The 22,734-nt window shown below is 50.8% G+C and overlaps 1 protein-coding gene across 2 annotated transcripts in view; it reads right to left on the reverse strand.

Moving 5' to 3' along the window:
- The window catches only part of PRPF6 (pre-mRNA processing factor 6), a 31,184-nt gene that overhangs the window by 4,803 nt on the left and 3,647 nt on the right, over positions 1 to 22,734 (reverse strand). For both annotated transcript variants that reach the window (XM_064167544.1, XM_064167545.1), the window contains exons 4-19: positions 21,791 to 21,869; positions 20,209 to 20,385; positions 19,188 to 19,343; positions 18,459 to 18,553; positions 16,780 to 16,936; positions 16,404 to 16,566; positions 15,337 to 15,455; positions 14,055 to 14,273; positions 10,753 to 10,875; positions 9,539 to 9,660; positions 8,272 to 8,410; positions 6,930 to 7,049; positions 5,716 to 5,892; positions 4,188 to 4,321; positions 3,176 to 3,267; positions 17 to 131 (exon numbers count right to left, since the gene is read on the reverse strand). In XM_064167544.1, the coding sequence (XP_064023614.1) occupies positions 17 to 131; positions 3,176 to 3,267; positions 4,188 to 4,321; positions 5,716 to 5,892; positions 6,930 to 7,049; positions 8,272 to 8,410; positions 9,539 to 9,660; positions 10,753 to 10,875; positions 14,055 to 14,273; positions 15,337 to 15,455; positions 16,404 to 16,566; positions 16,780 to 16,936; positions 18,459 to 18,553; positions 19,188 to 19,343; positions 20,209 to 20,385; positions 21,791 to 21,869 (2,187 nt within the window). The remainder of the gene's footprint in view (positions 1 to 16; positions 132 to 3,175; positions 3,268 to 4,187; positions 4,322 to 5,715; positions 5,893 to 6,929; positions 7,050 to 8,271; positions 8,411 to 9,538; positions 9,661 to 10,752; positions 10,876 to 14,054; positions 14,274 to 15,336; positions 15,456 to 16,403; positions 16,567 to 16,779; positions 16,937 to 18,458; positions 18,554 to 19,187; positions 19,344 to 20,208; positions 20,386 to 21,790; positions 21,870 to 22,734) is intronic.

The following is a 22,734-nucleotide window of genomic DNA, read 5'->3' on the forward strand; positions in this document are numbered from 1 at the left end:
AAGCAGAGGAACTCACTTTGCAACAGCCAACAGGACATGTGGGTCATGTTCACACTTCTTGAGAGCATCCACGCTCTTGGTCTTGCGTTGCGGTCGCGCTTCAAGGAAGATCGCCTCCGACCACAGGATTCCTTCAACCAGTCCAGAAGGAAAATGGGTTTGAGTGTTGTTGAGGTTAACCTCTCCCAGCCCAACTGCAGCCCAGGGCTCTCCCCAGCACAAGCAGCACCACTGCCCCCACCCTGGGAGTTACCCATGCCCCAGTCCCAGCTTGGATCATTCTTTCATAGAGTGGTTTGGGTTGGAAGGGATCTTGAAGGTCATTTAGTTGCAGTCCCTCTGGCATGGGCAAAGACAGGGGCAGTTTATCAATGCTGACTGATGTCTAAGGTGGGAGAGGCAGGAGGATGGGGCCAGACTCTTCTCTAGTGATGGCCAATGATGGAACAGGATGATCCTTAAGATCCCTTCCAGTCCTGACTGATTCACTTGCAAAATACAGGTTGCAGCTCGTGGAGGAATGGAAACGTCTCCTTTTGTCTGAGAGAGTGAGAGAATCAGGCAGGGTTGGGAGGGAACACAAGGAAGAGCCAGGTCCAACCCCCCTGCCATGCCCAGGGACACCTCACACTAGAGCAGGCTGCCCACAGCCTCAGCCAGCCTGGCCTCAAACACCTCCAGGGATGAGGCTTCCACCACCTCCCTGGTTCCATTCCTCCCAGTCCTGTCCCTACCTGACATCTTAAAAACTCCCTCCCCAGCTTTCTTGTAGCCCCCTTCAGACACTGAAAGGCAACCTGGCAGCCCTCTCCTCTCCAGACTGAACAGCCTCAATTCCCTCAGTCTCTCCTCATAGCAGAGGTGCTTCAGCCCTCCGATCATCCTCATGGTCCTTCTCTGGACACCTTCCAGCACCTCCATACCCCTTAGTGGGGGGCTTGAAACTAGGTGATCCTTGAGGTCCCTTCCAAGCTAAACCATTGTATGATCTTAGAGACCTTTGCCAACCAAAACAATTCTATGGGGGCTTGAAACTAGGTGATCCTTGAGATCCCTTCCAAGCTAAACCATTCTATGATCTTAGAGACCTTTGCCAACCAAAACAATTCCATGGGGGCTTGAAACTAGGTGATCTCTGTGGAGCCTTTTCTAACTAACCCACTCTGTGGTTCTACACAAAGCCTGTGGTGGCAAACACCCACAAAGCACCAGGTCATTCACAAACCCAAGTGAGGCTTGGGTGGTGCTGCCTTCTTGACCCACGTGCATGGTGAGCAGCTGGCAGAGAGTTTATCCCCTCATAAAAGTCACTCAATCCCTAATGGTTCCAGTGGGACTTCAGCAGTCACCAATTAAACATCTTTCAAAAGGCTGCCCTGAGGGGTGAGGTCCCGAAGTAGACTACGACACTTTGTAGCTATGTGGCATCTTCTTTCCAAAGATGTCCACATGTTTAAACAATTAAATCTTCTTGCAGTTCTGGCAAAAAAAAAAAAAATGGGAAGCAGGATGAACTTTCTCCTCCCACCCCACAAAGCCTTTCCACCACTGGTTAGAACCAACCGACTCGTGAGAGAGCACAAGCAGCAGCGAGGGGCTGGAGCAGGGCAGCAAAGCTGGGCAAAGGGCTGGAGAACAGGGCTGGGGAGGAGCAGCTGAGGGAGCTGGGGGTGTGCAGCCTGCAGAAAAGGAGGCTGAGAGACATTCTGGCTCTCTGCAGCTCCCTGAAAGGAGCCAAGTGGGGTTTGGTCCCCCAAGGCAAAAGCGGCAAGAGGAAATGAACTCAAGTTGCATCAAGGGAGGTTATTCTGCCCCTGTGCTCAGCACTGCTCAGGACACACCTGGAGTGCTGTGTTCAGTTCTGGGCTCCTCCATTGCAGAGAGATGTTGAGGTGCTGGAAGGTGTTTGGAGCAGGGCAGCAAGGCTGGGGAGGGGCCTGGAGCACAGCCCTGTGAGGAGAGGCTGAGGGAGCTGGGGGTGTGCAGCCTGCAGCAGAGGAGGCTCAGGGCAGAGCTCATTGCTGCCTGCAGCTCCCTGAAGGAAGGCTGTAGCCAGGTGGGGTTGGACTCTGCTGCCAGGCAGCCAGCAACAGAAGAAGGGGACACAGCCTCAAGCTGTGCCAGGGCAGGTCTAGGCTGGATGTTGTTAGGAAGTTGTTGTCAGAGAGAGTGATTGGCATTGGAATGGGCTGCCCAGGGAGGTGGTGGAGTGGCTGTGGCTGGAGGTGTTGAAGCCAAGGCTGGCTGGGGCACTTAGTGCCATGGTCTGGTTGGTTGGGCAGGGCTGGGTGCTAGGTTGTGCTGGCTGAGCTTGGAGCTCTCTTCCAACCTGGCTGATCCTATGAAGACAGGTTTAGGTTGGAAATGAGGAACCATTTCCTCCCCTCGAGGGCTGTTGAGCCCTGGCCCAAGGCTGCCCAGGGCAGTGGTGAAATCTCTACCCCCTGGAGGGGTTTGAAAGCCATGGAGATGTAGTGCTGAGGGCCATGGTTCAGTGGTGCCCTGGCACTGCTGGGTCAGTGCCTGGACTGCATGATCCCAAAGGTCTCTTCCAACCCAAGCCATGCTATGATTCACTGTCTCACACCACAGAACCTATTTGCCTTTCTGCAATGAATTAAAATAATCAAAACCCAGAACTGAAATTCTGTGTCCACCACCCCCACAGCAAGACTGTGACTGGAATTTGCTGCCAGCACAACCTCTTCACAGTCAGGTGAGCAACCAGTGCAAGCAAACCACCACTGGGAAGTCTCCTATGGCCAGCCCTGCTCCAGTCAAATGAAAACCCACCTTGCTTCCACTGAACTTCCCAACACTCCAAAGTCTCCCTTCAATTTTAACCCTTGAGAGACTTCAAGCAGCTCCAGAGAAAAAGCCACCCACACCCAAGATGCTGTCTTAGGAAGTCTGAGAACAAAACATGGAGCATAGCCCCAGGAATATATTTGATACAGCAGCAAAATGGACCAAAGCAGCAAGCTGTGAGTTCACCAGCACAAAGCAGCTGGGATAATTCACCAGCAACCTCATCAGTGCATTAGCAGGAAGGGGTAACTTGCCCCAAAACAGAGCATTTTGAGAGCTGGCCAGCAAAGGAGGCCATGGGAAATGCTGTGCCTTCATCAGGAGGGCAAAACAACCATGGTTTAGACAGACAGGAGATGCAGCTCACCTGAGTTGGGGCATTCCTGCAAGGCCTTGGCCATCAGGGTATTTGCAATGTTCTTCAGCCCAGCTCTGTACTCCAGTCGCACAGACTCCAGCCTGGGTAAGGAAGAGACTCAGTGATGGTATTTATGACAACACTTACTGCATGGAGACAGAGAGTGAGTCACAGGGGAGGCACTGCAAAGAGCAGCCCTTAGCCTGAATGTGTGCTGGGGAGCTGATGTCCTCCCACTGCTCTCTCCCTAAAAATAAACATGGCTTTACTCTAGAATCACAGAATGGGTTGGGTTGCAAATGACCTCCAAAGGTCATCCAGCCCAACCCCACTGCAGTCAGCAGGGACATTATGCCCTACAACAGCTTGCTTGCAGCCTTATCCAACCTCACGTTGAGTAGTTCCAGCCATGGGGTCTCAACCCCCTCCATGAGCAACCTGTTGCAGTGTTCCAGCAGCCTCCTGCTACACAACTCGTTCCTCACCTCCAATCTCAGGCTGCTCTGTTCTTATTCCAAACCACTGCCCTCAGCCTGTCCCTGCAGCCCTTTGGGAGCAGTCCCTCTGCAGCCTGCTTGTAGCCCCTTCAGGTCCTGGCAGGCTGCTCTAAGGTCTGCCTGGAGCCTTCTCTTCTGCAGGCTGCACAACCCCAGCTCCCTCAGCCTGGCCTTGTAGCAGAGCTGCTCCAGGCTCAAACCAGTCTGAAAAAGGAGCTATAAGAGAAATGGAAGATCCCTGGGTTTTCATGCTCTGTGCACTACAACCATCTCTAAAGAAATAACCAGTCCCCAGCTCCTTAGAGTAGCTACAAACTAGCCAGGATCACCACAACATTGCAGGTGTCCAGCAAAATAAGCCAGCCCCAAAGGCAGTAGTCCAGAAAGGGGACAGAAGTTGTTAGTCCAGAAGAAACTCCAAGCTGGGCATGGTCAGAAGTTCCAGGCTCAAATGGCTGAGCAGATGTCAAAGAGCTGGGCCTTGATTTTGTAGGCCAGACTCAGCTCCTCAGCACACAACTCACCATAGGTCTGGGTTCTTGGGATTCTTCAGACGGGATTTTTCCAGGATGGCTCTTGCTCTGGTCAACTGCCCAACCTTCTCCTCCAGCCTGGACAGCAAAAGCCACAGGGGGATGGAATGAGGACACTTCTTCAGCTGTTTAAAAACAAACCAGGAAACAAAGACAAAATTTAAAACCCCTAGGGAAAAAAAACAACTCTTTCCTTCCTACATCCTCCTCCTGAAGAGTTTAGAAGAGAGACAAAGACAATTAAGTCACTCAAATACCTCCTAGTTCATCTCAGAGAAAGAAGCCAACTTCTGCTATGTCCAAAGCAGTTGGGTGCACCAACTCTGAGCTACCCCAGTAGCAAGAGAAAGAATCCTATGGCTACAGTTTGTGCTCCATCTGGAGATGAAGAGCACCCAAACCACAGCACCAGAGCATGCAGCAAACCTGGGCAGCCTTTGAAGATGCAGAAGTCATCAGGACCTACAGACTCTGGCAGAAACCTGCTCTCTTATCACTGTCATTTCAGTACCTTCCTCACTTTCATGATTTCAGAAACTTCCATACCAAGGACACCAATTACCACGTAAAAAGACAGCAGATCTCTGTAAGCCACCTCCTTTTACTGATTGTATCCAGGAGCTCACTAGGAGGCTTTGCTTTCAAGAGTTTGCCTCTGAAAGCTTTACAGCCCTTAGAGGATTACTGTGCAGTGACTTTTTTCCTGCCCCGAGGAGTGAAGCACTCAGCAAACTCGAGCAAGGAAGTGACTTTTGCACATGGACACTGGGCAAGAGCAATTTTGGCTGCTCAATTCAAGGCCCCCACTTTTTTCTTCCTTTTGTTCTTGTTTCAACCAATGAGAGAGAACAGAAATCTCATCTTTGCTTCCTCTCTATTTTCATAGAATCACAGAATAGTTTGGGTTGGAAGGGACCTCCAAAGGTCACCCAGTGCCACCCCCCTGCACCCAGCAGGAACATTCTACACTACAGCAGCTTGCTCACAGCCTTGGCCAGCTTCACCTTGAACAGCTCCAGCCAGGAGGCCTCAACTCCCTCCCCCTCAGCAACCTGTTGCAGTGTTCCAGCAGCCTCCTGCTGCACAACTTCTTCCTCACCTCCAATCTCAAGCTGCTCTGCTCTCGTTTCAAACCACTGCCCTCAGCCTGTCCCTGCAGCCCTTTGCCAACAGTCCCTCTGCAGCCTGCTTGTAGCCCCTTCAGGTCCAGGCAGGCTGCTCTGAGGTCTGCCTGGAGCCTTCTCTTCTGCAGGCTGCACATCCCCAGCTCCCTCAGCCTGGCCTTTTGGCAGAGCTGCTCCAGCTCCCTGAGCACTTTCATGGCCTCCTCTGGACCCTCTCCATCAGATCCATGTCCCTCATGTGTGAAGGGCTCCAGAGCTGGCCCCAGTACTGCAGGTGAGGTCTCCCCAGAGCAGAGCAGAGGGGCAGAATCCCCTCCTCTCCATCTGCTGATCCCAAACCAGATATCTCTCTCCAGCAGAAGCACAAAGCAAGCTTGCAGCACCATCCATCTTACCCCTTGATTGTAAGCCTCTCGAGCATTCTCTACCAGCTCCTTTTGCTCCTCAATTTGTCCTTTCATCATCCACAGTTTGGGGAAGTCCTCGTAGTGTGTCAGGGCTTCTTCACAAAGCTCCTGGGCTGCAGCAATGTTCCCCAGCACCCATTCTAACTTCACAGACTTCATGAAGACCTAAGAAAGAACCAGAGCTGTTTACTGCTACCAGTCACTGCAAAGTCATCAGCCAGGCAGTGCAGTGGGTTCCAAACTCCCTCATACATAGGAGCCTGCACGATGCAATCTCCTCAGATCCAGGCTACTACAGACCACCTATGGTCATTCAAGGCCTCATGTCACAACTGTTGTCCTGCTAATTAAACTGCTCTGCAGATTTTTCTGCCCCTAAATGCCTCTCTTTTGGCTACAGATGGAAGTTACAGCTGTGAGAAATGCATTTCCAAAGGCTCTCAGATCTCCATCCTCCCCATTCCTAAACTGCACAAGGGAGGGGTCCACCCTGAGACCAGAGCTCCAGTCCCAGCTGGAGAAAAGGGAAACCCCCTCCCTGACTGACAAAAGAGGAGGACGACAGTGTAAAAAAAGCCAGGATGAAGGCCAAACTGTGGGTGGGGGATAGCAGGAGCAGACACCAAACTACTTTTTCTTTCACTTGGACAAGCCAAAGTAGTTTTTACATGAAGAGCTGAAAATGGACAATTTTAGACCAGAAGTTAACTGTAGAATGTCCCTTTAAAGACCAAACTGGAGCAGGGCTGTCTGAAGTACAGCAGAAGAACTGAGCCTTCTGTGAGAGTCTTTTCTCTCCCTCTCTCTCTCTCTCCTTTTTCTCTCCTCCAGGCTTTTATGCAACACCAACATTATACAAATAGCTGTAAACTGGGAATTTCCTGACTTTTGCCATTTGTGTAAAATAAAAACCCACAAAAACCCATCAAAACCCAACACAAGCTCCCACCCTCACCCCCAAAACTGAAAGCCTTCACTTGCTCCTAGCCCTAATTTTTCTTCCCCTCCCACCCATCATACCAGGAGGCTGTGTCGCAACACGCTGGGGGCCAAGCAGCCACATGGCCCCAGCAGGCAGTGGGCAAGAAGCCATTTGGTCAATCAGGAATGCCACAGGACTGAAGGAACTTCTCCTTCCGACTCAACTCCCCCCCAGCCTTGGCCCAAAGAGATCTTTCAGCCTCTCCCAAGCCCATCCTCACCCTTGCAGTGGGGGCACTGCTGCGAGCCTTGGCCAGCAGCCTCCTCGCTCGCTCGTACTCATTGTTCTCCGACTCCAGTTTGACGGCAGCCAGCCAGATCTCCTCACTGTTGGGGTTGGCCTACACCAAGAGGAGGAGGGGGGGAAGAGAAAAAAAATGACAGACAAATGCAGATTTAATCCTTTGTTTGATCCAGATTCAAGCTGAAAGCAGAGCTTCTGTCAATCCACACCAGGATTGATTTTATTCTCGCGGGTTATTTATTTATTTTTCAGCTCAAGCTCCTCCCAAAGCTTCTTTGACCTTTTTGGAGGTTTATAGATCCAAACCAGATGGGCAACAGAAAGTTCAGTGCCAGTTTAGGAAGCTGGATGCATCTCAATTGTTGAAAAGTATTAAGGTTTGATCTTCTGAACTTCCAGCTTCAATGATTGAAACGCTCTTAGGGTTTGTCACAATGAGAGCCTTGTTTTATTAGCCCTGAAACTGAAGCTTCCCTTTCCAACTGAGGCCTGTGAAAACTCCTCCAGCAGAAGTCCTTTCAGTGGTAACCATGTCAAGAAGGCTTCAGAATGGTATTAAAAAGCACCAAGAAGAGCTTTAGCAAACCCAAAAGATATTTTCTTCCTATCTCTTAACTTTCAAAGCCTGACTCCCGGGGCTAGAGCTGCACCATTCTGCCCATCCTTCTTCCAGCACCCAGCAGACACTTCACAGAATCACTTAGGGTGAGGAAGATCTTCAAGATCATTGAGTCCAACTATTAACCCAACACTACCAAGCCTACTGCTAAATTTACCACATCTCCATAGCTCTGAAAGTCCTCCAGGGATGTGGACTCCACCACTGCCATGGGCAGCCTGGGCCAAGCCTTGACAATCCTTCTGGGGAAAGAAATTGCTCCTCCTGTCCAACCTAAACCTCCTCTGAGGCAACCTGAGGCTGTTTCCTCTCCTGAATTGCCTTCATTTTGCTGTGGATTAATGGGCTTGGCTCCAGCCACAGTAACCTCACTGATGAGGACCAAACCTCCAACCTGTTGACTGAGGAGACACAAGGCAAGGGGATTCTGATCCACAATTAGGCTTGGCGTGAGCCAGGGCAGTAAAATGGGAACTGAGAATCTGGCATTGTGCTGCTAGAAGAGAAGCAACACAACTCTCCCAGCTTGCTGCTATTTCACAGGACACTCTGCCACAGAAAACAACCCAAGGACAGCTGAAGAAGTGTCTTTCAACATCACTTTGAAAGGCAGCAGGAACTGGGTGTTGACAGGAAAAGCCTGCTCTGTGTTTGTTACCAGTTGTACTTAACACCATCACACAAGCTTAAATGTACCCACCTGGAAAGCCAAGGCCAAAATACTTCTGGCTGCTGGCACATCTCCTGCCAACCACTTGGATTTGGCTCCCATGAGCCAGAGGACTTCCGCTTTGGGACAGTGAGCAACAGCTCTCTGCAAAAGAGCCTCCAAGGATTCTCTGAGACAAGAAAGAGCAAGTTACAATCCCTGGAAAGGCTGCCAAAAGGGGAGCTCTCCCACACCACTTCCACTATCACTCAGGGTTGTAAATATTGGGGCAAAGTCCAACGTCGTAAACCTTGATAAGTGGTTTCATAACAAGGCAAGGGTGGGACCTCTGTTTCAGCAAGGTTCTGAAATCAGCGTCCCACAAACGGTTCATTGTTCAGACACCTTTGGTTGATAGCCTCTGAGAAGAGCCTGCACACAAACAGCTCAGTGCTCTGGGGAAGAGCCACTCTTAAACTGCACTAAGAAGTTCTTTAGGGTTGGAGAATCATGGAATTGTTCAGGCTGGAAAAGAGCTTGAAGATCATCAAGTCCAACTATTAACCCAACAATACCACATCTGCTGGCAAACCACAGCCCACAGCATCACATCTCCATGGCTTTCAAACCTCCTACACCACTGCCCTGGGCAGCCTGCAACAGGCCTGGGTAACCCTCAAGGGGAAGCAAATTCATTGTTCCTCGTGCCCAGCCTGAACCTCTCCTGCTGCATCTTGCTTCCTCTTGTCCTACCACATGTTCTTTGGGAAGGAGACCAACCCCAAGCTGGCTCCAGCGTCCTTTCAGGCAGTTGGGAGGGAGCCACAAGGTCTCCCCTCAGCCTCTTTTTCTCCAGGCTGAACAACCTTCAACTGCTCCTCACAAACCTTGTGGCTCCAGGGTTCTCAAGCCCTGGAAAGGCTGCCCAGGGAGGTGGTGAAATCACTATCCCAGGAGGAGTTTAAAAAACACATGGATGTGGTGCTGAGGGATGTGGTTTGGTGGCAGTGACTTAGCAGCAGTGGTGGAACTGTGAGCTCCAGGTGAGCAGTCACACTTGATGATCTCAAAGGTCTCTTCCAACCTCAACAGTTCTATGGGTCTACTGCCAAGACTTTTTATGACTTTATAAAACCCAAAGATGTTCTGACCACAACCACAACAAAGGAAGTCAGCCCTACAAAGAACATCAAGTCTCCACCTGCTGAACCAACTCTGCATGTGCAACACTCCACCTTTGAGCTTTTCTTCCTGGCAGTCTGGCACCCCCTAAAGAAGGATGAATCCCTCTCATCCAAAGATTATGCAGCACACACACCTGGTTCCATGGTTCTTTTCAAAGTATGCTGCTCTCAGCCACACACTCTTCTTGCTGGGGAAGACTTGCAAGGCATAAGCATAAATGGCTCGGGCACACTCCAGGGCGTTGTGGGCAACACACTGAGGAGAAACAGAGCAGAAACAGATCACTTGAGGGCTGCACTGACACCAAGTGCATGAAAAGAGGCAGAATTCAGCACAGTAACAGAGAGCAACACATGAATTGGGGTATTATGTATCTCACAGCAGTTCTTGTCAGCCTTCTGAAAGGAAGCAGGAAGGTTTCGAGCATCCGTCAGAGCATGAGGACCACAGGGCAGCCTGAAACGTGACTCTGGTCCTGTGAGACCCCACCTCAAACACTTCTGCTATGAGGACAGGCTGAGCTGGGGGTGTTCAGCCTAGAGAAGGCTTCAGGCAGACCTCAGAGCAGCCTGCCAGGACCTGAAGGGGCTAAAAGATGGTTGTAGAGCTGGCAAAGGCCTGCAGGGACAGGATATGGGGCAGTGGTTTGAAATGAGAGCAGAGCAGCTTGGGATTAGAGGTGATGAACAAGTTCTGTGGCAGGAGGCTGCTGGAACACTGCAAGAGGTTGCCCAGGGAGGGAGCTAAGGTCCCGTGGCTGGAGCTATTCAAGATGAGGTTGGAGAAGGCTATGAGCAAGCTGCTGTAGGGGAGGATGTCCCTGCTGCCAGCAGTGGGGTTAGACTGGATGACCTTTGGAGGTCCCTTCCAACCCAAACCATTCTAGGATTCTACTAATTCTCACAATATCCCTTTTTAGCTTAGTAAAAATTCTCAGTCCCACTACAATCACCTCCTGAAAGGCAAACTGGCCCAACAGAGGCAGGCACGGCAGCAACCTGCCCCTCTGTCACTGATAAAGTATTTCACAGAATCAGGCAGAGTTGGAGGGGATCACAAGGATCAGCCAGTTCCAACCCCCCTGCCATGCCCAGGGACACCTCACACTAGAGCAGGCTGCCCACAGCCTCAGCCAGCCTGGCCTGAAACACCTCCAGCCACGGGGCCTCAACCACCTCCCTGGGCAACCCATTCCAGGCTCTCGCCACTCTCATGCTCAGCAACTTCCTCCTCACCTCCAGATGAGTTCGTGAAATCTTTTGGCTTGGAAGGAACACACTTCCCAGGCTCCAATTTCCCCTAATTAAAAGAAAGCCAAACAAACCCCAAGACCACAGCTGGACATACACTGTCTGCATCTTCCATCCAGGTGTGCTTCCGATCTTCCTCCTCAATGCCGATGCCGATCACGGCTCGCATGATTGCCTGGCAGGTGGCCACACTTCCAGCTTTATCACACTCCTCAGCATCCTAGAAACGAGAGTGAAGTCCTTGATTTTGAGAGCTCAGCACAAGAAGGCAGATTATAGAGCAGCAACTCCTCACATGCAAAGAGAGAGCCATCGTGGGTCACTGTCACGTTAAGGTTCTCTCATTGCTCTTTACTCTTGCCACTGACTGCCGAGTCCACACCCAGAACCCACCAGAAACTGGTTAAAACACAAAGGCCATCAACTGCATCCACACAAAAGGAATGAATGGGACCTTTCTGGACTGAGAAGTTGTCTCTTACAGTTTCACTGACCTGCCCAGGGCTAGGCCAAGCAGGGATCTGGCCAAGAAAAAAGCCTAAGAGGATTTGAGAAGGAAGAATTCTGCCCTTCTCAGACCCCACCTGGAGTACTGTGTCCAGTTCTGGAGGCACCAACACAAGAAGGACATGGGTCTGTTAGACAGGGGCCAGAGGAGGCCACAAAGATGATCAGGGGGCTGGAGCACTTCTACAAGTACAGGATAAGGGAGCTGGGGTTGTCTAGCCTGGAGAAGAGAAGTCTCCAAGGAGACCTTAGAGCAGCATTTCAGTATCTGAAGAGGATCTATAGAAGAGCTGGAGAGGGACTTCTTGTAAGTGTGGTGATAGACAAGGGGCAATGCTTTGAAGCTAGAGCAGGGCAGACTTAGGTTGGACAACAGGAAGAAATCCTTTACTGTGAGGGTGGTGAGACACTGGAACAGGTTGCCCAGAGGAGTTGTGGACACCTCATCCCTGCAAGTGTTTACAACCAGGCTGGATAAGGCTTTGAGCAACATGGTCTAGTGGGAGGTGTCCCTGTCCAAGGCAGGGGGGCTGGAACTAGATGATCTTAAAGGCACCTTCCAATCCAACCCATTCAATAAATCAAAACAGCAAAAACAGTGACCTCCTTGGGGTCAATTTAGGCAGCTTTGGGTTGATTCTTAAGGCTTTAGTTCCTAAAAACCAAGTTTAAATGGATATGCCCTCAACCTGTGCTAAGTTAAAGGTGTGGAGGCTCTCTCAGCAGAGCACAGATGGAGTTTTCTGACACACAAAGCTTTCAGAAAGCCAAGCATGTCTTGCTTCAACTTGTTGAGAAGCCCTCTGCTCAGGTAACAGGAAGGGAAGGGCTCTGTCCTGAAAAGGAACTCGAGAAGGCAGCAATGCTGAGGCTGTGGAGCTGGGGCTCCTAGAGAGAAACTGAAATTAACCTTTGCCTGCTTTACTGCTCTGAAGCTGTAATGCACAGAACCCCGGAATGGCTCAGGTGGGAAGGGACCTCAGAGATCATCTACTCCAAACTCCCCATCACAGGCAGGGGACATCTCTTAACTAGACTCGGCTGCTCAAGGCCTCATACAGCCTAGCCTTGAACACCTGCAGGCAGGAGGTATCCACAGCCTCCCTGGGCAGCCTATTCCAGAGCCTTACCACCCTTGTACTGAAGGACTTCTTCCTCAGCTCCAGTCTAACCCTGCTCTGCTCAGCTCCAAACCATTCCCTCTTGTTCTGTCTTTGGACAGCCTCCTGAAAAGTCCCTCTGCAGCCTTCCCATAGGATCCCTTCAGGTACTGGCAGGTCCCCCTGGAGTCTTCTCCAAGCAGCACACCCCCAGCTCCCTCAGCCTGTCTTCACAGCTGAGGGGCTTCAGCCTTTGGCTCATCTTTGCAGCCTCCTCTGGACTCATTGCAACAGCTTTGTAAAAAGCTCTCCTGTAGCCCTCTCCAAGTACCAGAAGGTCTCCCTGGAGCCACCTTCTCTCCAGGCTGAACAAGCCCAGCTCTCTGAACCTGACCTCACAGCAGAGGGCTTCCAGGCATTGCTGTGACCTTCTCTGACTCCACTCCAACAGATTCCTTGCCTCTGTTGTGTTGAGAACCCCAGAGCTGTCCCCAGCACTGCAGGGGAGTGGGCTCAGCAGAGGGGCAGTATCACCTCCTTCCCCCTGCTGCCAGGGACCAGGCCTGCACACAGCTGGCTCCGGGCTGGCTGTGCACAGTGCCTGCTGGTGCTGAACTTTTCATCAACCAGCACCTCCAAGTCCTTCTCCTCAGGACTCCTCTCCATGGTGTGTATTTATGCTTGAGATTGCCCTGATCCAGGGGCAGGATGCTGCTGAACTTCATGTGGTTGGCACATGACTAAAGTTCACCTTTAGCCCGTCGAGGTCCCTCTGGTTGGAACCCTTCCCTCCAGCCTGTCAGCCACAGCACACAGCTCGGTGTGTAAATGGATCTCATGTTCCACACCTCAGCTGTGACCATTTCACACAGCCTGAGGACAAGTCAGAGACTGGCTGGGTACCTCCTGCTTGCTGCACACATGGTGTCTGAAGGGACTCCTTACAACACTCCCCGACAAAGGCTCCTCTGACACACAGATTCCTCTTGAGCCAGAAGAGACACATGCAAAAACCCCATCAATCTTCTTCTGGAGGCTCTGCCCTACTTGAGGCAGCAGCTGCTTCAACCTGATGCTGGTTCTCTTCCAAGACAGAAGTAAACCAGACATCCCTCAGCTCAGCACAGGCAGCGCTGTCCCAGCGCATCACTCATGGCCATGGCCAAGGTCTCCCTTGGACCTTCACAGAGATCACAGTCTCACAGTATCACCAAGGTTGGAAGAGACCTCACAGATCATCAAGTCCAACCCTTTACCACAGAGCTCAAGGCCAGACCATGGCACCAAGTGCCACGTCCAGTCCTGCCTTGAACAGCTCCAGGGACGGCGACTCCACCACCTCCCCGGGCAGCCCATTCCAGTGTCCAATGACTCTCTCAGTGAAGAACTTTCTCTTCACCTCCAGCCTAAATTTCCCCTGGCACAGCCTGAGGCTGTGTCCTCTCGTTCTGGTGCTGGCCACCTGAGAGAAGAGAGCAACCTCCTCCTGGATACAACCTCCCCTCAGGTAGCTGTAGACAGCAATAAGATCTCCCCCGAGCCTCCTCTTCTCCAGGCTAAACAATCCCAGCTCCCTCAGCCTCTCCTCGTAGGGCTGTGCTCAAGGCCTCTCCCCAGCCTCATCACCCTTCTCTGGACACACTCAAGCATCTCAATGTCCCTCCTAAACTGGGGGGCCCAGAACTGAACACAGTACTCAAGGTGTTGCTGCTGCTAAGTGCAAGATTCCTCTACCCTATCCTCCACCAGGAGCCTTCAAAACAGAACGTGAAGGCTCCAAGCAAGCAGATACCTGTATCCACTGCTCTCTGTTGATTTCCACACCGTTGGCCCTCAGGGAGGTGATGGCTCTGTCAATGATTTTCTCCACCATCTGGGTGTTCCCGTTGGCTTCCTCCAGCTTGGCAGCAGTGATCCAGATGTGCCGATCGGTTGGAATGTTCTCCCGGGCTTTGTTGAGGACCTTCCGAGCGTTCTCATACGTCTCCAGCCTTGCCAGAGCAAGCCACAGCTGTAGAGCAAGAAAAGATGGAGTTTTAGATCAGAAGCAGGAGATGACAACGACACTGCCTCAAGGCAGAGGAGGCCTGACGAGATAAGCTGCTTCCTGCTGCTTGACAACTGTCTTCAAGCAGCATCAGCAGGCTGCAGGATTCCACAGGATCAGAAAGGTTGGAAAAGATCTCCAAAGATCATAGAATGGTTTAGGTTGGGAGATCAAAGCTCAGCCAGTTCCAACCCCCCTGCCATAGGCAGGGACACCTCTCACTAGAACAGGTCACTCAAGGCCTCATCCAACCTGGACTTGAACACCTCCAGGGAGCCTGTGGAGCACAGAAGCACAGAACTGGGGGGCCCAGAACTGAACAAAGTACTCAAGGTGTGGTCTAACCAGTGCAGAGTACAGGGGCAGAATGACCTCCCTGCTCCTGCTGACCACACCATTCCTGATGCAGGCCAGGATGCCACTGGCTCTCTTGGCCACCTGGGCACACTGCTGGCTCATGTTCACAACCTGCTTCAACGTTTCAGGATCAGCTTTGGATTGGGTTGCCCAGCCCACATGTGCATTTGCTTTCACAATCACCAAGGCATTAAACACAAACGTGAACATGGCTAATTGGCTCCAGCAAGCACAGCAGCACACTTGCATAATTAACATACTAATTACACTCTGTCAAATGAGCCCTCCTAGAAAGCCCACCAGCCAATTAACTGCAGAGAGGGAAAAAGAGCAGAGACCACCACTGACAGAACCATGGAATTGTTTGGGCTGGAAAAGACCTCTAAGATCGTTGAGTCCAATCATCAGCCAGCATCACCATGGCCATTAAACCATGTCCCCAAGTGCCATGGCCACAGGTGCCTTTAACACCTCCACAGATGGGGACTCCACCACCTTCCTAGGCAGCCTGTGCCAATCCCTGACCACTCATCACTCCATTCCCACCACAACACAAAGTGGGTGGTAGAAACCTCCACCCCCTGCACTCAACTCTGTTTTCAAAGCTTCAATATCAACTTCAGATGTGTGTGGGGGGGACGTTGGTTTGTGGTACCTGTCCAAAGCTCACCTCAACACTGGTGGGGCAGCACTCCACAGCTCGACTCAGCATGATCCTGGCATCCTCAGGTTCTTCTAGCTCCACAGCTGCCTTCCACAAACGCACTGAGTTTGGAACATGCTCAAGGGCTAGAGGGGCAAAAGAATTATTGGCATTAATGACACCAGAAAACAGCAGCAGCCTCTAAAGATGATATATGAAGGGTTTTGTCCTCTTGGACATGGAGCTTCCTGACAGAGATGGAACTTCCTGAGAGAGAAGGGAGGGGCCTGGACTTGCACTACCAGCCCTTGCTTCAACAATGAGAACTTCAAGTCAGAAAGTAACAAACTTACTAAATCATTTTAATTGGAACCAGGCTTTGGAGAGCCAAAGGCTTTTCAGCTGTCCAAGCTGTTAAGTGCAGCTTCTCCAGTACTACACCCAGCTGAGCAAAGCTCAAATCTCAGCAAGTGACTATAGGTAGGACCTTCGAGATCATAGAATGGATTGGGTTGGAAGGGAACTTAAAGCTCAGCCAGTTCCAACTCCCTGCCATGGGCAGGACACTTCCCACCAGCCCAGGGTGCTCAAGGCCTCATCCAGCCTGGCTTTGAACACCTCCAGAGAGCTTGTAGAGCACAGAAGCACAGGCTAAACAACCCCAGCTCCCTCAGCCTCTCCTCATAGGGTTTATGCTCCAGGCCCCTCACCAGCTTTGTCGCCCTTCTCTGGACACCTTCCAGCACCTCAACATCTCTCTTGAATTGAGGAGCCCAGAACTGGACACAGCACTCAAGCTGTGGCCTGAACAGTGCTGAGTACAATTGCTCCCCATGGCCAACCTGAACCTCCCCTGAAGCAACCTAAGGCCACTTCCTCTTGCCCTATCACTTGTTCCTTGGGAGAAGATCCCAATCCCCACCCAGTTCCAGCCGCCTTTCAGGGAGTTGCAGAGAGCCTGAAGGTCTCCCCTCAGCCTCCTTTTCACCAAGGATGCAAGCAAAATCACTGAAACTTCTGGGCACATCTTGAACCACACACAACACAGCCAGAAGGAGACCCAGGCTTGTCCCTGACCCTGCAGAAGCTCTCACCTTTCCTCAGGACACGTTTCTTGGCACGGATGTCTGTCTCCAGCTCTGCTGCTCGTATGTAGATGCGGACAGACTGCGGAAGGTGGCGAACAGCCTGGGCCACAACAGCCTTGGCTGTATCCCCAGGCTGGAGCCTAGCAGCTTCTAACCACACATCTTCACTCTGTCAGGAAAAACAATCTCCCTTCACATCACATCCATTTAACATCACAGCTTTCAGCTAAATGTGTTCTTGTAACACTGCATGCAACGAAGCTGTACCAGGCCTAGGCTGACTAACAGATCCCTCTTAACAGAGAGATGCTGTTCCTTGTCACCACAAGCTTTTCCCCACTCTCCTGGCCAAGGATCAACAGAACAGCAAAGGAATTCTGACCTTGGGGCACATCTCTGTGCCTTTCATGATGAGGTTTCGAGCTACTTGGAGCTTGCCAGTGACCTCCTCCAGCCGAGCTGATGCTATCCAGGCAGGGGGATGATGAGGATTGGTCTCACGTACAGACTTCAGGAGCAGACGAGCTTTCTTGATGTCACTGAAGGAGGAGGAAAGAGAGGCAGGAAAATATTCAGCAGCCAGCAAACACTGCTCCTGAATCTCTGACTGCTTTCTTCACAGCCACACCGAGAAGCACAGAAGCTAAGACCTCAAATATTTCCAGAGCGGTGACACCAAAGCTACACTAACAAAACAAGTTTGCAAATAGACCCTAAGAGAGCAGGATCCCAGTGAACAGCAGGACAGAGTCTCAGGTTTCTTAGGAGTTACAGCTGGACACTTGCAGTTGGAAGCTGACAAGCACAAGAGCTGGTTTATGTCAGGTATTGCCATCAATGTTTGCACACAGTGCATTGACTTAAATCCAGAAGGCCCTGGAGAGGTGAGCTGAGGAGAATCTCATGAGGGTCAATAAAGCACAGTGTAAGGTCTTGGACCTTGGTCAGGGCAACCCTCATCAATCTAGGGTGGAGGATGCTGAGACTGAGAGCAGCCCTGCAGAAAAGGACTTGGGGGAGCTGCTGCATGAGAAGCTGGACAGGAGCCAACAGTGCGAGCTTGCAGCCCAGAAGGCCAAGGGCAGCCTGGGCTGCATCCAGAGCAGTGTGGGCAGAGATGGAGAGAGGGGATCCTGCCCCTCTGCTCTGCTGAGACCTCATCTGCAGTGTATCCAGCTCTGGAGCCCTCCACACAAGAAGGACATAGACCTGATGGAGAGGGCCCAGAGGAGGCTGTGAAAATGCTCAGGGAGCTGGAGCAGCTCTGCCAAGAGGCCAAGCTGAGGGAGGCAGAGAAGAAAAGGCTCCAGACAGACCTCAGAGCAGCCTGGCAGTAGCTGAAGGGGCTATAAGCAGGCTGCAGAGGGACTGCTGGGCAAAGGGCTGCAGGGACAGGACGAGAGCAATGGTTTAAAATGAGAGCAGAGCAGATCAAGATTGGAGGTGAGGAACAAGTTCTGCACCAAGAGGCTGCTGGAACACTGCAACAGGCTGCTCAGGGAGGGGGTTGAGGCCCCATGGCTGGAGCTACTCAAGGTGTGGTTGGATAAGGCTGCAAGCAAGCTGCTCTAGGGGATAATGTCCCTGCTGACTGCAGGGGAGCAGCACTGGATGACTTCTGGAGGTCTCTTCCCACCCAAACCATTCTAGGATTCTATAAATGGCAAACTGCTATGAAACAAGAGCCAGACTTGAGGTCCAAGAGGTTTTTCAGAGGTCAAAGCAGCCCAAATCAGCAGGACACAAGGTACAATTAAACAGGCTATTTCCTGGCTGGCCTGCAGCCACACCATGCCATCACTTTGGCATGTTAGCCCAGGACAGGCTAGAAATAATCTCCACAATTGATGCATCCAGATCAGATGCTAAATGAATCAGCTGAAAAGTCTAAAGCAGATCTCAAGGTCCAAGAACTTATCCTCAACACCCCCCCCACACCCCTGTTATCCCCTACAAGTTAAACACCAGCTGAAAGCTACCCAGCTCAGACAGATTTCCATGTTTATGCAGGATCAGAGTCCTTGCTAAGAGGATAAATCACTTAATCCCTCTTAAACTTACTTGATATCTCCTCCATGTGTGGGAATCATGGAATTCAAGTCTGTCAGATAGCCTTTGGGGTCCACTACAGTTTGGCCGCTCACAGAGTCCGACACCTGTGAAAATCAAGTTAGCTCTACTGAAATGACCACTCTGAGCCCTCAGGTCTGTCTGCACACCTCTGCTAGACCACAACAGAACCTCTCCATTCATCTGTCAGCAGAAGCAAAGCAGGAGGAAAACACAAAGCCTTGCTTATCAGCATTTTCCCAATTCCAAAGCACACAACTTGAACACTAAAAGCGCAGCAGCACACTAAAGGCAGGGAACAAGCAGCCTGGCTTCAAGTCACCAAGAGGTCCTGAACCTCTGGCCCAGTTTAGTTTAGATCAGATTTAGATGGGAAAAAAATCAATGAAAAAGAAGAGAAAGGAACAATTTAAAAGCATTTCATACTGCATCCTCACACAGGAGAGATGCCCTGGTCAAACCACCAGCACTGTCTGTCTGGAGTCCACTTCTGCTGTCACAGGGCAGTTTGTTCCCCTCTAACAACCAAGACTTCCAGAGCCAAACTTCTTTCTCAAGCAGTTTTACTAGTCTAGAGTGTGTGAGATTTGAGGAGGAGGAGTGCAGAACTAGTTTTATTCACAGCCAGCCTATTTCTTTCCTCCAACATCCCAAAGAATGAAGGACTTCTCTAAAGCCACAGCAACACAACACCAGGATAGATCCCTTCAGCAGCCTTACCTGGCTCAGCCTCATGTCCATCAAGGTGTTCCTGGCTTGGCCAATCTTCCTCATATCCAATTCACCTGTCCCAGGTGTCATTAAGCCTGGGGTCATTCCTCCTGGATATGGAGTATTCAGACCACCTGGATATGGTGTATTCAAGCCACCAAATTGCTGTAAAAGAAGAGTGAGGGAGAGAAATCCTGAAAACCTCCTCTAGACTCTAAGATAACTCAAGCCCTTGGCTGCTCTGTTCTTGTTCAAGGCAGTGATGCCAAAATCCTGCTCTGGCTTCCCTGAATTAATGCTCAGACTTGATGATCTTAAAGGTCTTTTCCAACCAAAACAATTCCATGATCCTGTGATATTTCTGGCACTGGCAGCTCACTGAAAGACTCCAGTGAGCTCAGGAGTTTAACATCCAAGCAATCCCTTGGGCAGACTCACAATCCACAGCATATTCTTTGGTCAACTATCTTGTTTTTTCTTCCCCAAATCCCACTAAGCCTAAAGAAGAGGCTGAGAGGGAGACCTCATTGCTCTCTACAGCTACCTGAGAGGAGGCTGGAGTGAGGCTGGTGTTGGCCTATTCTCCCAAGTAACTAAGGACGGGACAAGAGATAATCATAGAATCAAGCAGGTTGGAAGAGACCTCCAAGATCACTGAGTCCAACCTAGCACCCAGCCCTGTCCAATCAACCAGACCATGGCACTAAGTGCCTCATCCAGGCTTTTCTTGAACACCTCCAGGGACAGTGACTCCACCACCTCCCTGGGCAGCCCATTCCAATGGCAAAGGAGGTTTAGGTTGGCTTGGGCAGGAATTGGAACAGGCTGCCCAGGAGGGTGGTGGAGTCACCATCCCTGGAGGTGTTCCAAAACCAAGCAGATTTGACACTTTGGGACATGGTCTGGGTAGAAGGTTGGACTTGACCTTAAGAGATCTTTTCCAACCTTACTGACCCCATGATTCCAAGACCTGCAGACTTCAACCCAAAGCACAAACCACATCTCCACCAGGTGTCCCGTCCGCACTCACCGTCTGGCGTGGGTCCACTGAGGTGTGGTTCTCTCCTGACTGCAGATGCTTTGCAAAGAAGCTGTCAGGTACAGGAGTCAGCTTCTCATAACGTGGGTTCCTCTGACGTTTGTTCCTGGCATCCCCCACTTCTGGGATGCTCAGCCACTCTTCCTCTGTCACCTCTGCCAGCTTCCGCTGTTCAAAGAGGAGTTGGCACCGTTATTGGCTGTAGAAATTTGTCCTTCAACTCCCCCTAAATCCCTGCTAGATTTGTATTACTTTTTTAATGGCTTGGAAGAATTGAAATTAAACCACTTGAAGGTCAAAGATCATCTTCCTTTTTCTATTCCCATGTACAAGAAGAGTGAGATGCATAGAAGCTGGGTTTAGTCCAGACTGAGATGATGCATTGAAGTACAAGTTGGGTTTAGCAGAGATTGAGATTCCAAATCAATTCTCTTCTTAAAACTCAGTGCTGCAAATATTCACATTAATCTCAGTGCCTGCAGGTCTTGAGTGGTTTATTTCTAATCATTAAACAATAGCTGGAACAATGCATTTCAATTAACAGAAGCTTAACTTAACTCAGCTACTACTTCAATGCCAATAAGTTCTTTACCAATAGGGGAACAGAGCACTGCAACAGGTTGTGCAGGGAGGGAATTGAGGCTGCATCCCTGGAGATATTCAAAGTGAGACTCCACAAAGCTCTGAGCAAGCTGCTCTAGTGGAGGACGTCCTTGCTGACTGCAGAGAGGGTTGGACTGGATGACTGACAGGACTAGGGGAGGGACTTTTTAGGCTGTCAGGGAGTGACAGGAGTGGGGGGAATGGAGCAAAGCTGGGGAGAGTCAGAGTGGATGTGAGGAGGAAGCTGTTGAGCAGGAGAGTGGTGAGAGGCTGGAATGGGTTGCCCAGGAAGGTGGTTGAGGTCCCATCCCTGGAGGGGTTTAAGGCCAGGCTACATGAAGCAGTGGGCAGCCTGATCTAGGGTAGGGCCTCCCTGGGCATGGCAGGGGGTTTGGAACTGGCTGATCCTTGTGGTCCCCTCCAACCCTGACTGATTCTATAACCTTTGAAGGGCCCTTCCAACCCATTCCAGGAGTCTATAAAATCAGCAGTCCCTCAAAGACAGAAGTGTAGCACCCTCACAAGCAAGTTGCACACAAAACAATCCCAGTATCAAAACTGGGATGGATTTCACTACCTTGTGCATCCCCAAGCACTAGAGCTCAGCAGAATCACCCCCAGAGGCCTAAACATCAGCTTAGAAACTGCTCTGTAAACACCCTGAGTGCTCCTCTGAATGCTGTGCTCAGTGGAGATTTCACCATCACTGTGATCTAAATCACCAACAGACTGGAAACTTGCCCTGCACTACTTCAGAACTTCAAACCAAGAGGTTCTGCCCCACTGGGTGCCAAGCTTTGCACTTGTTTATTTAGGTTTCCCAAAGGAAAGTAAATCCAACCTGGAGAACACCAAAGTATTTTGTTGTTAGCCCACAGTATAACCCCAAAGACAGGCAGAACACACATCCATCACCTCTGACAGCACAACAAAAGGCACATTTCAAATGTGGGTTTTTCTTCCTCCTTACTTTCAAGTCTGAGAACTGCTGCTGAATTTTGGGTCTCTCCATGCGGTATTTCTCTATCTCCTCTTTCTCTCGTTGTTCCCTTGGGAAAAGGAGCACTGAGGTTATTGTTCACAGCAACAAGGGATTACAGGAAAAAGAGAAGTGTTTGAGCAGAGCTAAGGTACTAAAAAAACCTTTTTTTAGTCCCTTTTTTCCTTCTAGGCTTAGATTATCAACACTATGACAGAGATGTTTTATCACATATTAGAGTGTAAACCCAGGTGAGTCCAAACAAGTGAACTCAACATCCTCTTACCTGCAGACCAGGCAGTGAATTTAACAAGTTAGGAGCACTCTCTGGTTTCCCAGAGACCTGCATGACATGACTTTAGAACACACTCCAGTGGGATGTGTCAAAACCCAGTGACTCAGCACCTCTGACATCATCTTGTGGGGAGATGCCATTGGAGTGAGTTCAGAGGAGGCTGCAAAGATGAGCCAAGGGCTGGAGCATGTCTGCTCTGAGGACAGGCTGAGGGAGTTGGGGATGTTCAGCCTGGAGAACAGAAGACTCCAGGGGAACCTTGGAGCTGCCTTCCAATCCTACAGGAAGGCTGCAGAGGGGCTTTACATAAGGGTGTCTGGAGACAAGCTGAGGTGTCAGGACAAGCTGAGGGAGAGCAAGATTAGACTGGAGCTGAGGACAGAAGCTCTTCAGGATGAGGGTGGTGAGACTCTGGAACAGGCTGCCCAGGGAGACTGTGGATGTGTCCTCTCTGGGGGTGTTCAAGGCCAGGCTGTATGAGGCCCTGGGCAGATGAGTCTAGTTGAGAGGTGTCACTGGCTGTGGTGGGGAGGTTGGAGTAGCTGACCTGTAAGATCCCTTCCAGCCTGAGCCATTCTATGATGTGAATCTAGCTACAGTGAATCATAACGAACTGCAGTGAAGCAATTAACATCAAGAA

Source organism: Pogoniulus pusillus, chromosome 29 (genome assembly GCF_015220805.1).
Source record: "Pogoniulus pusillus isolate bPogPus1 chromosome 29, bPogPus1.pri, whole genome shotgun sequence".
NCBI classification, from domain to species: Eukaryota; Metazoa; Chordata; class Aves; order Piciformes; family Lybiidae; genus Pogoniulus; species Pogoniulus pusillus.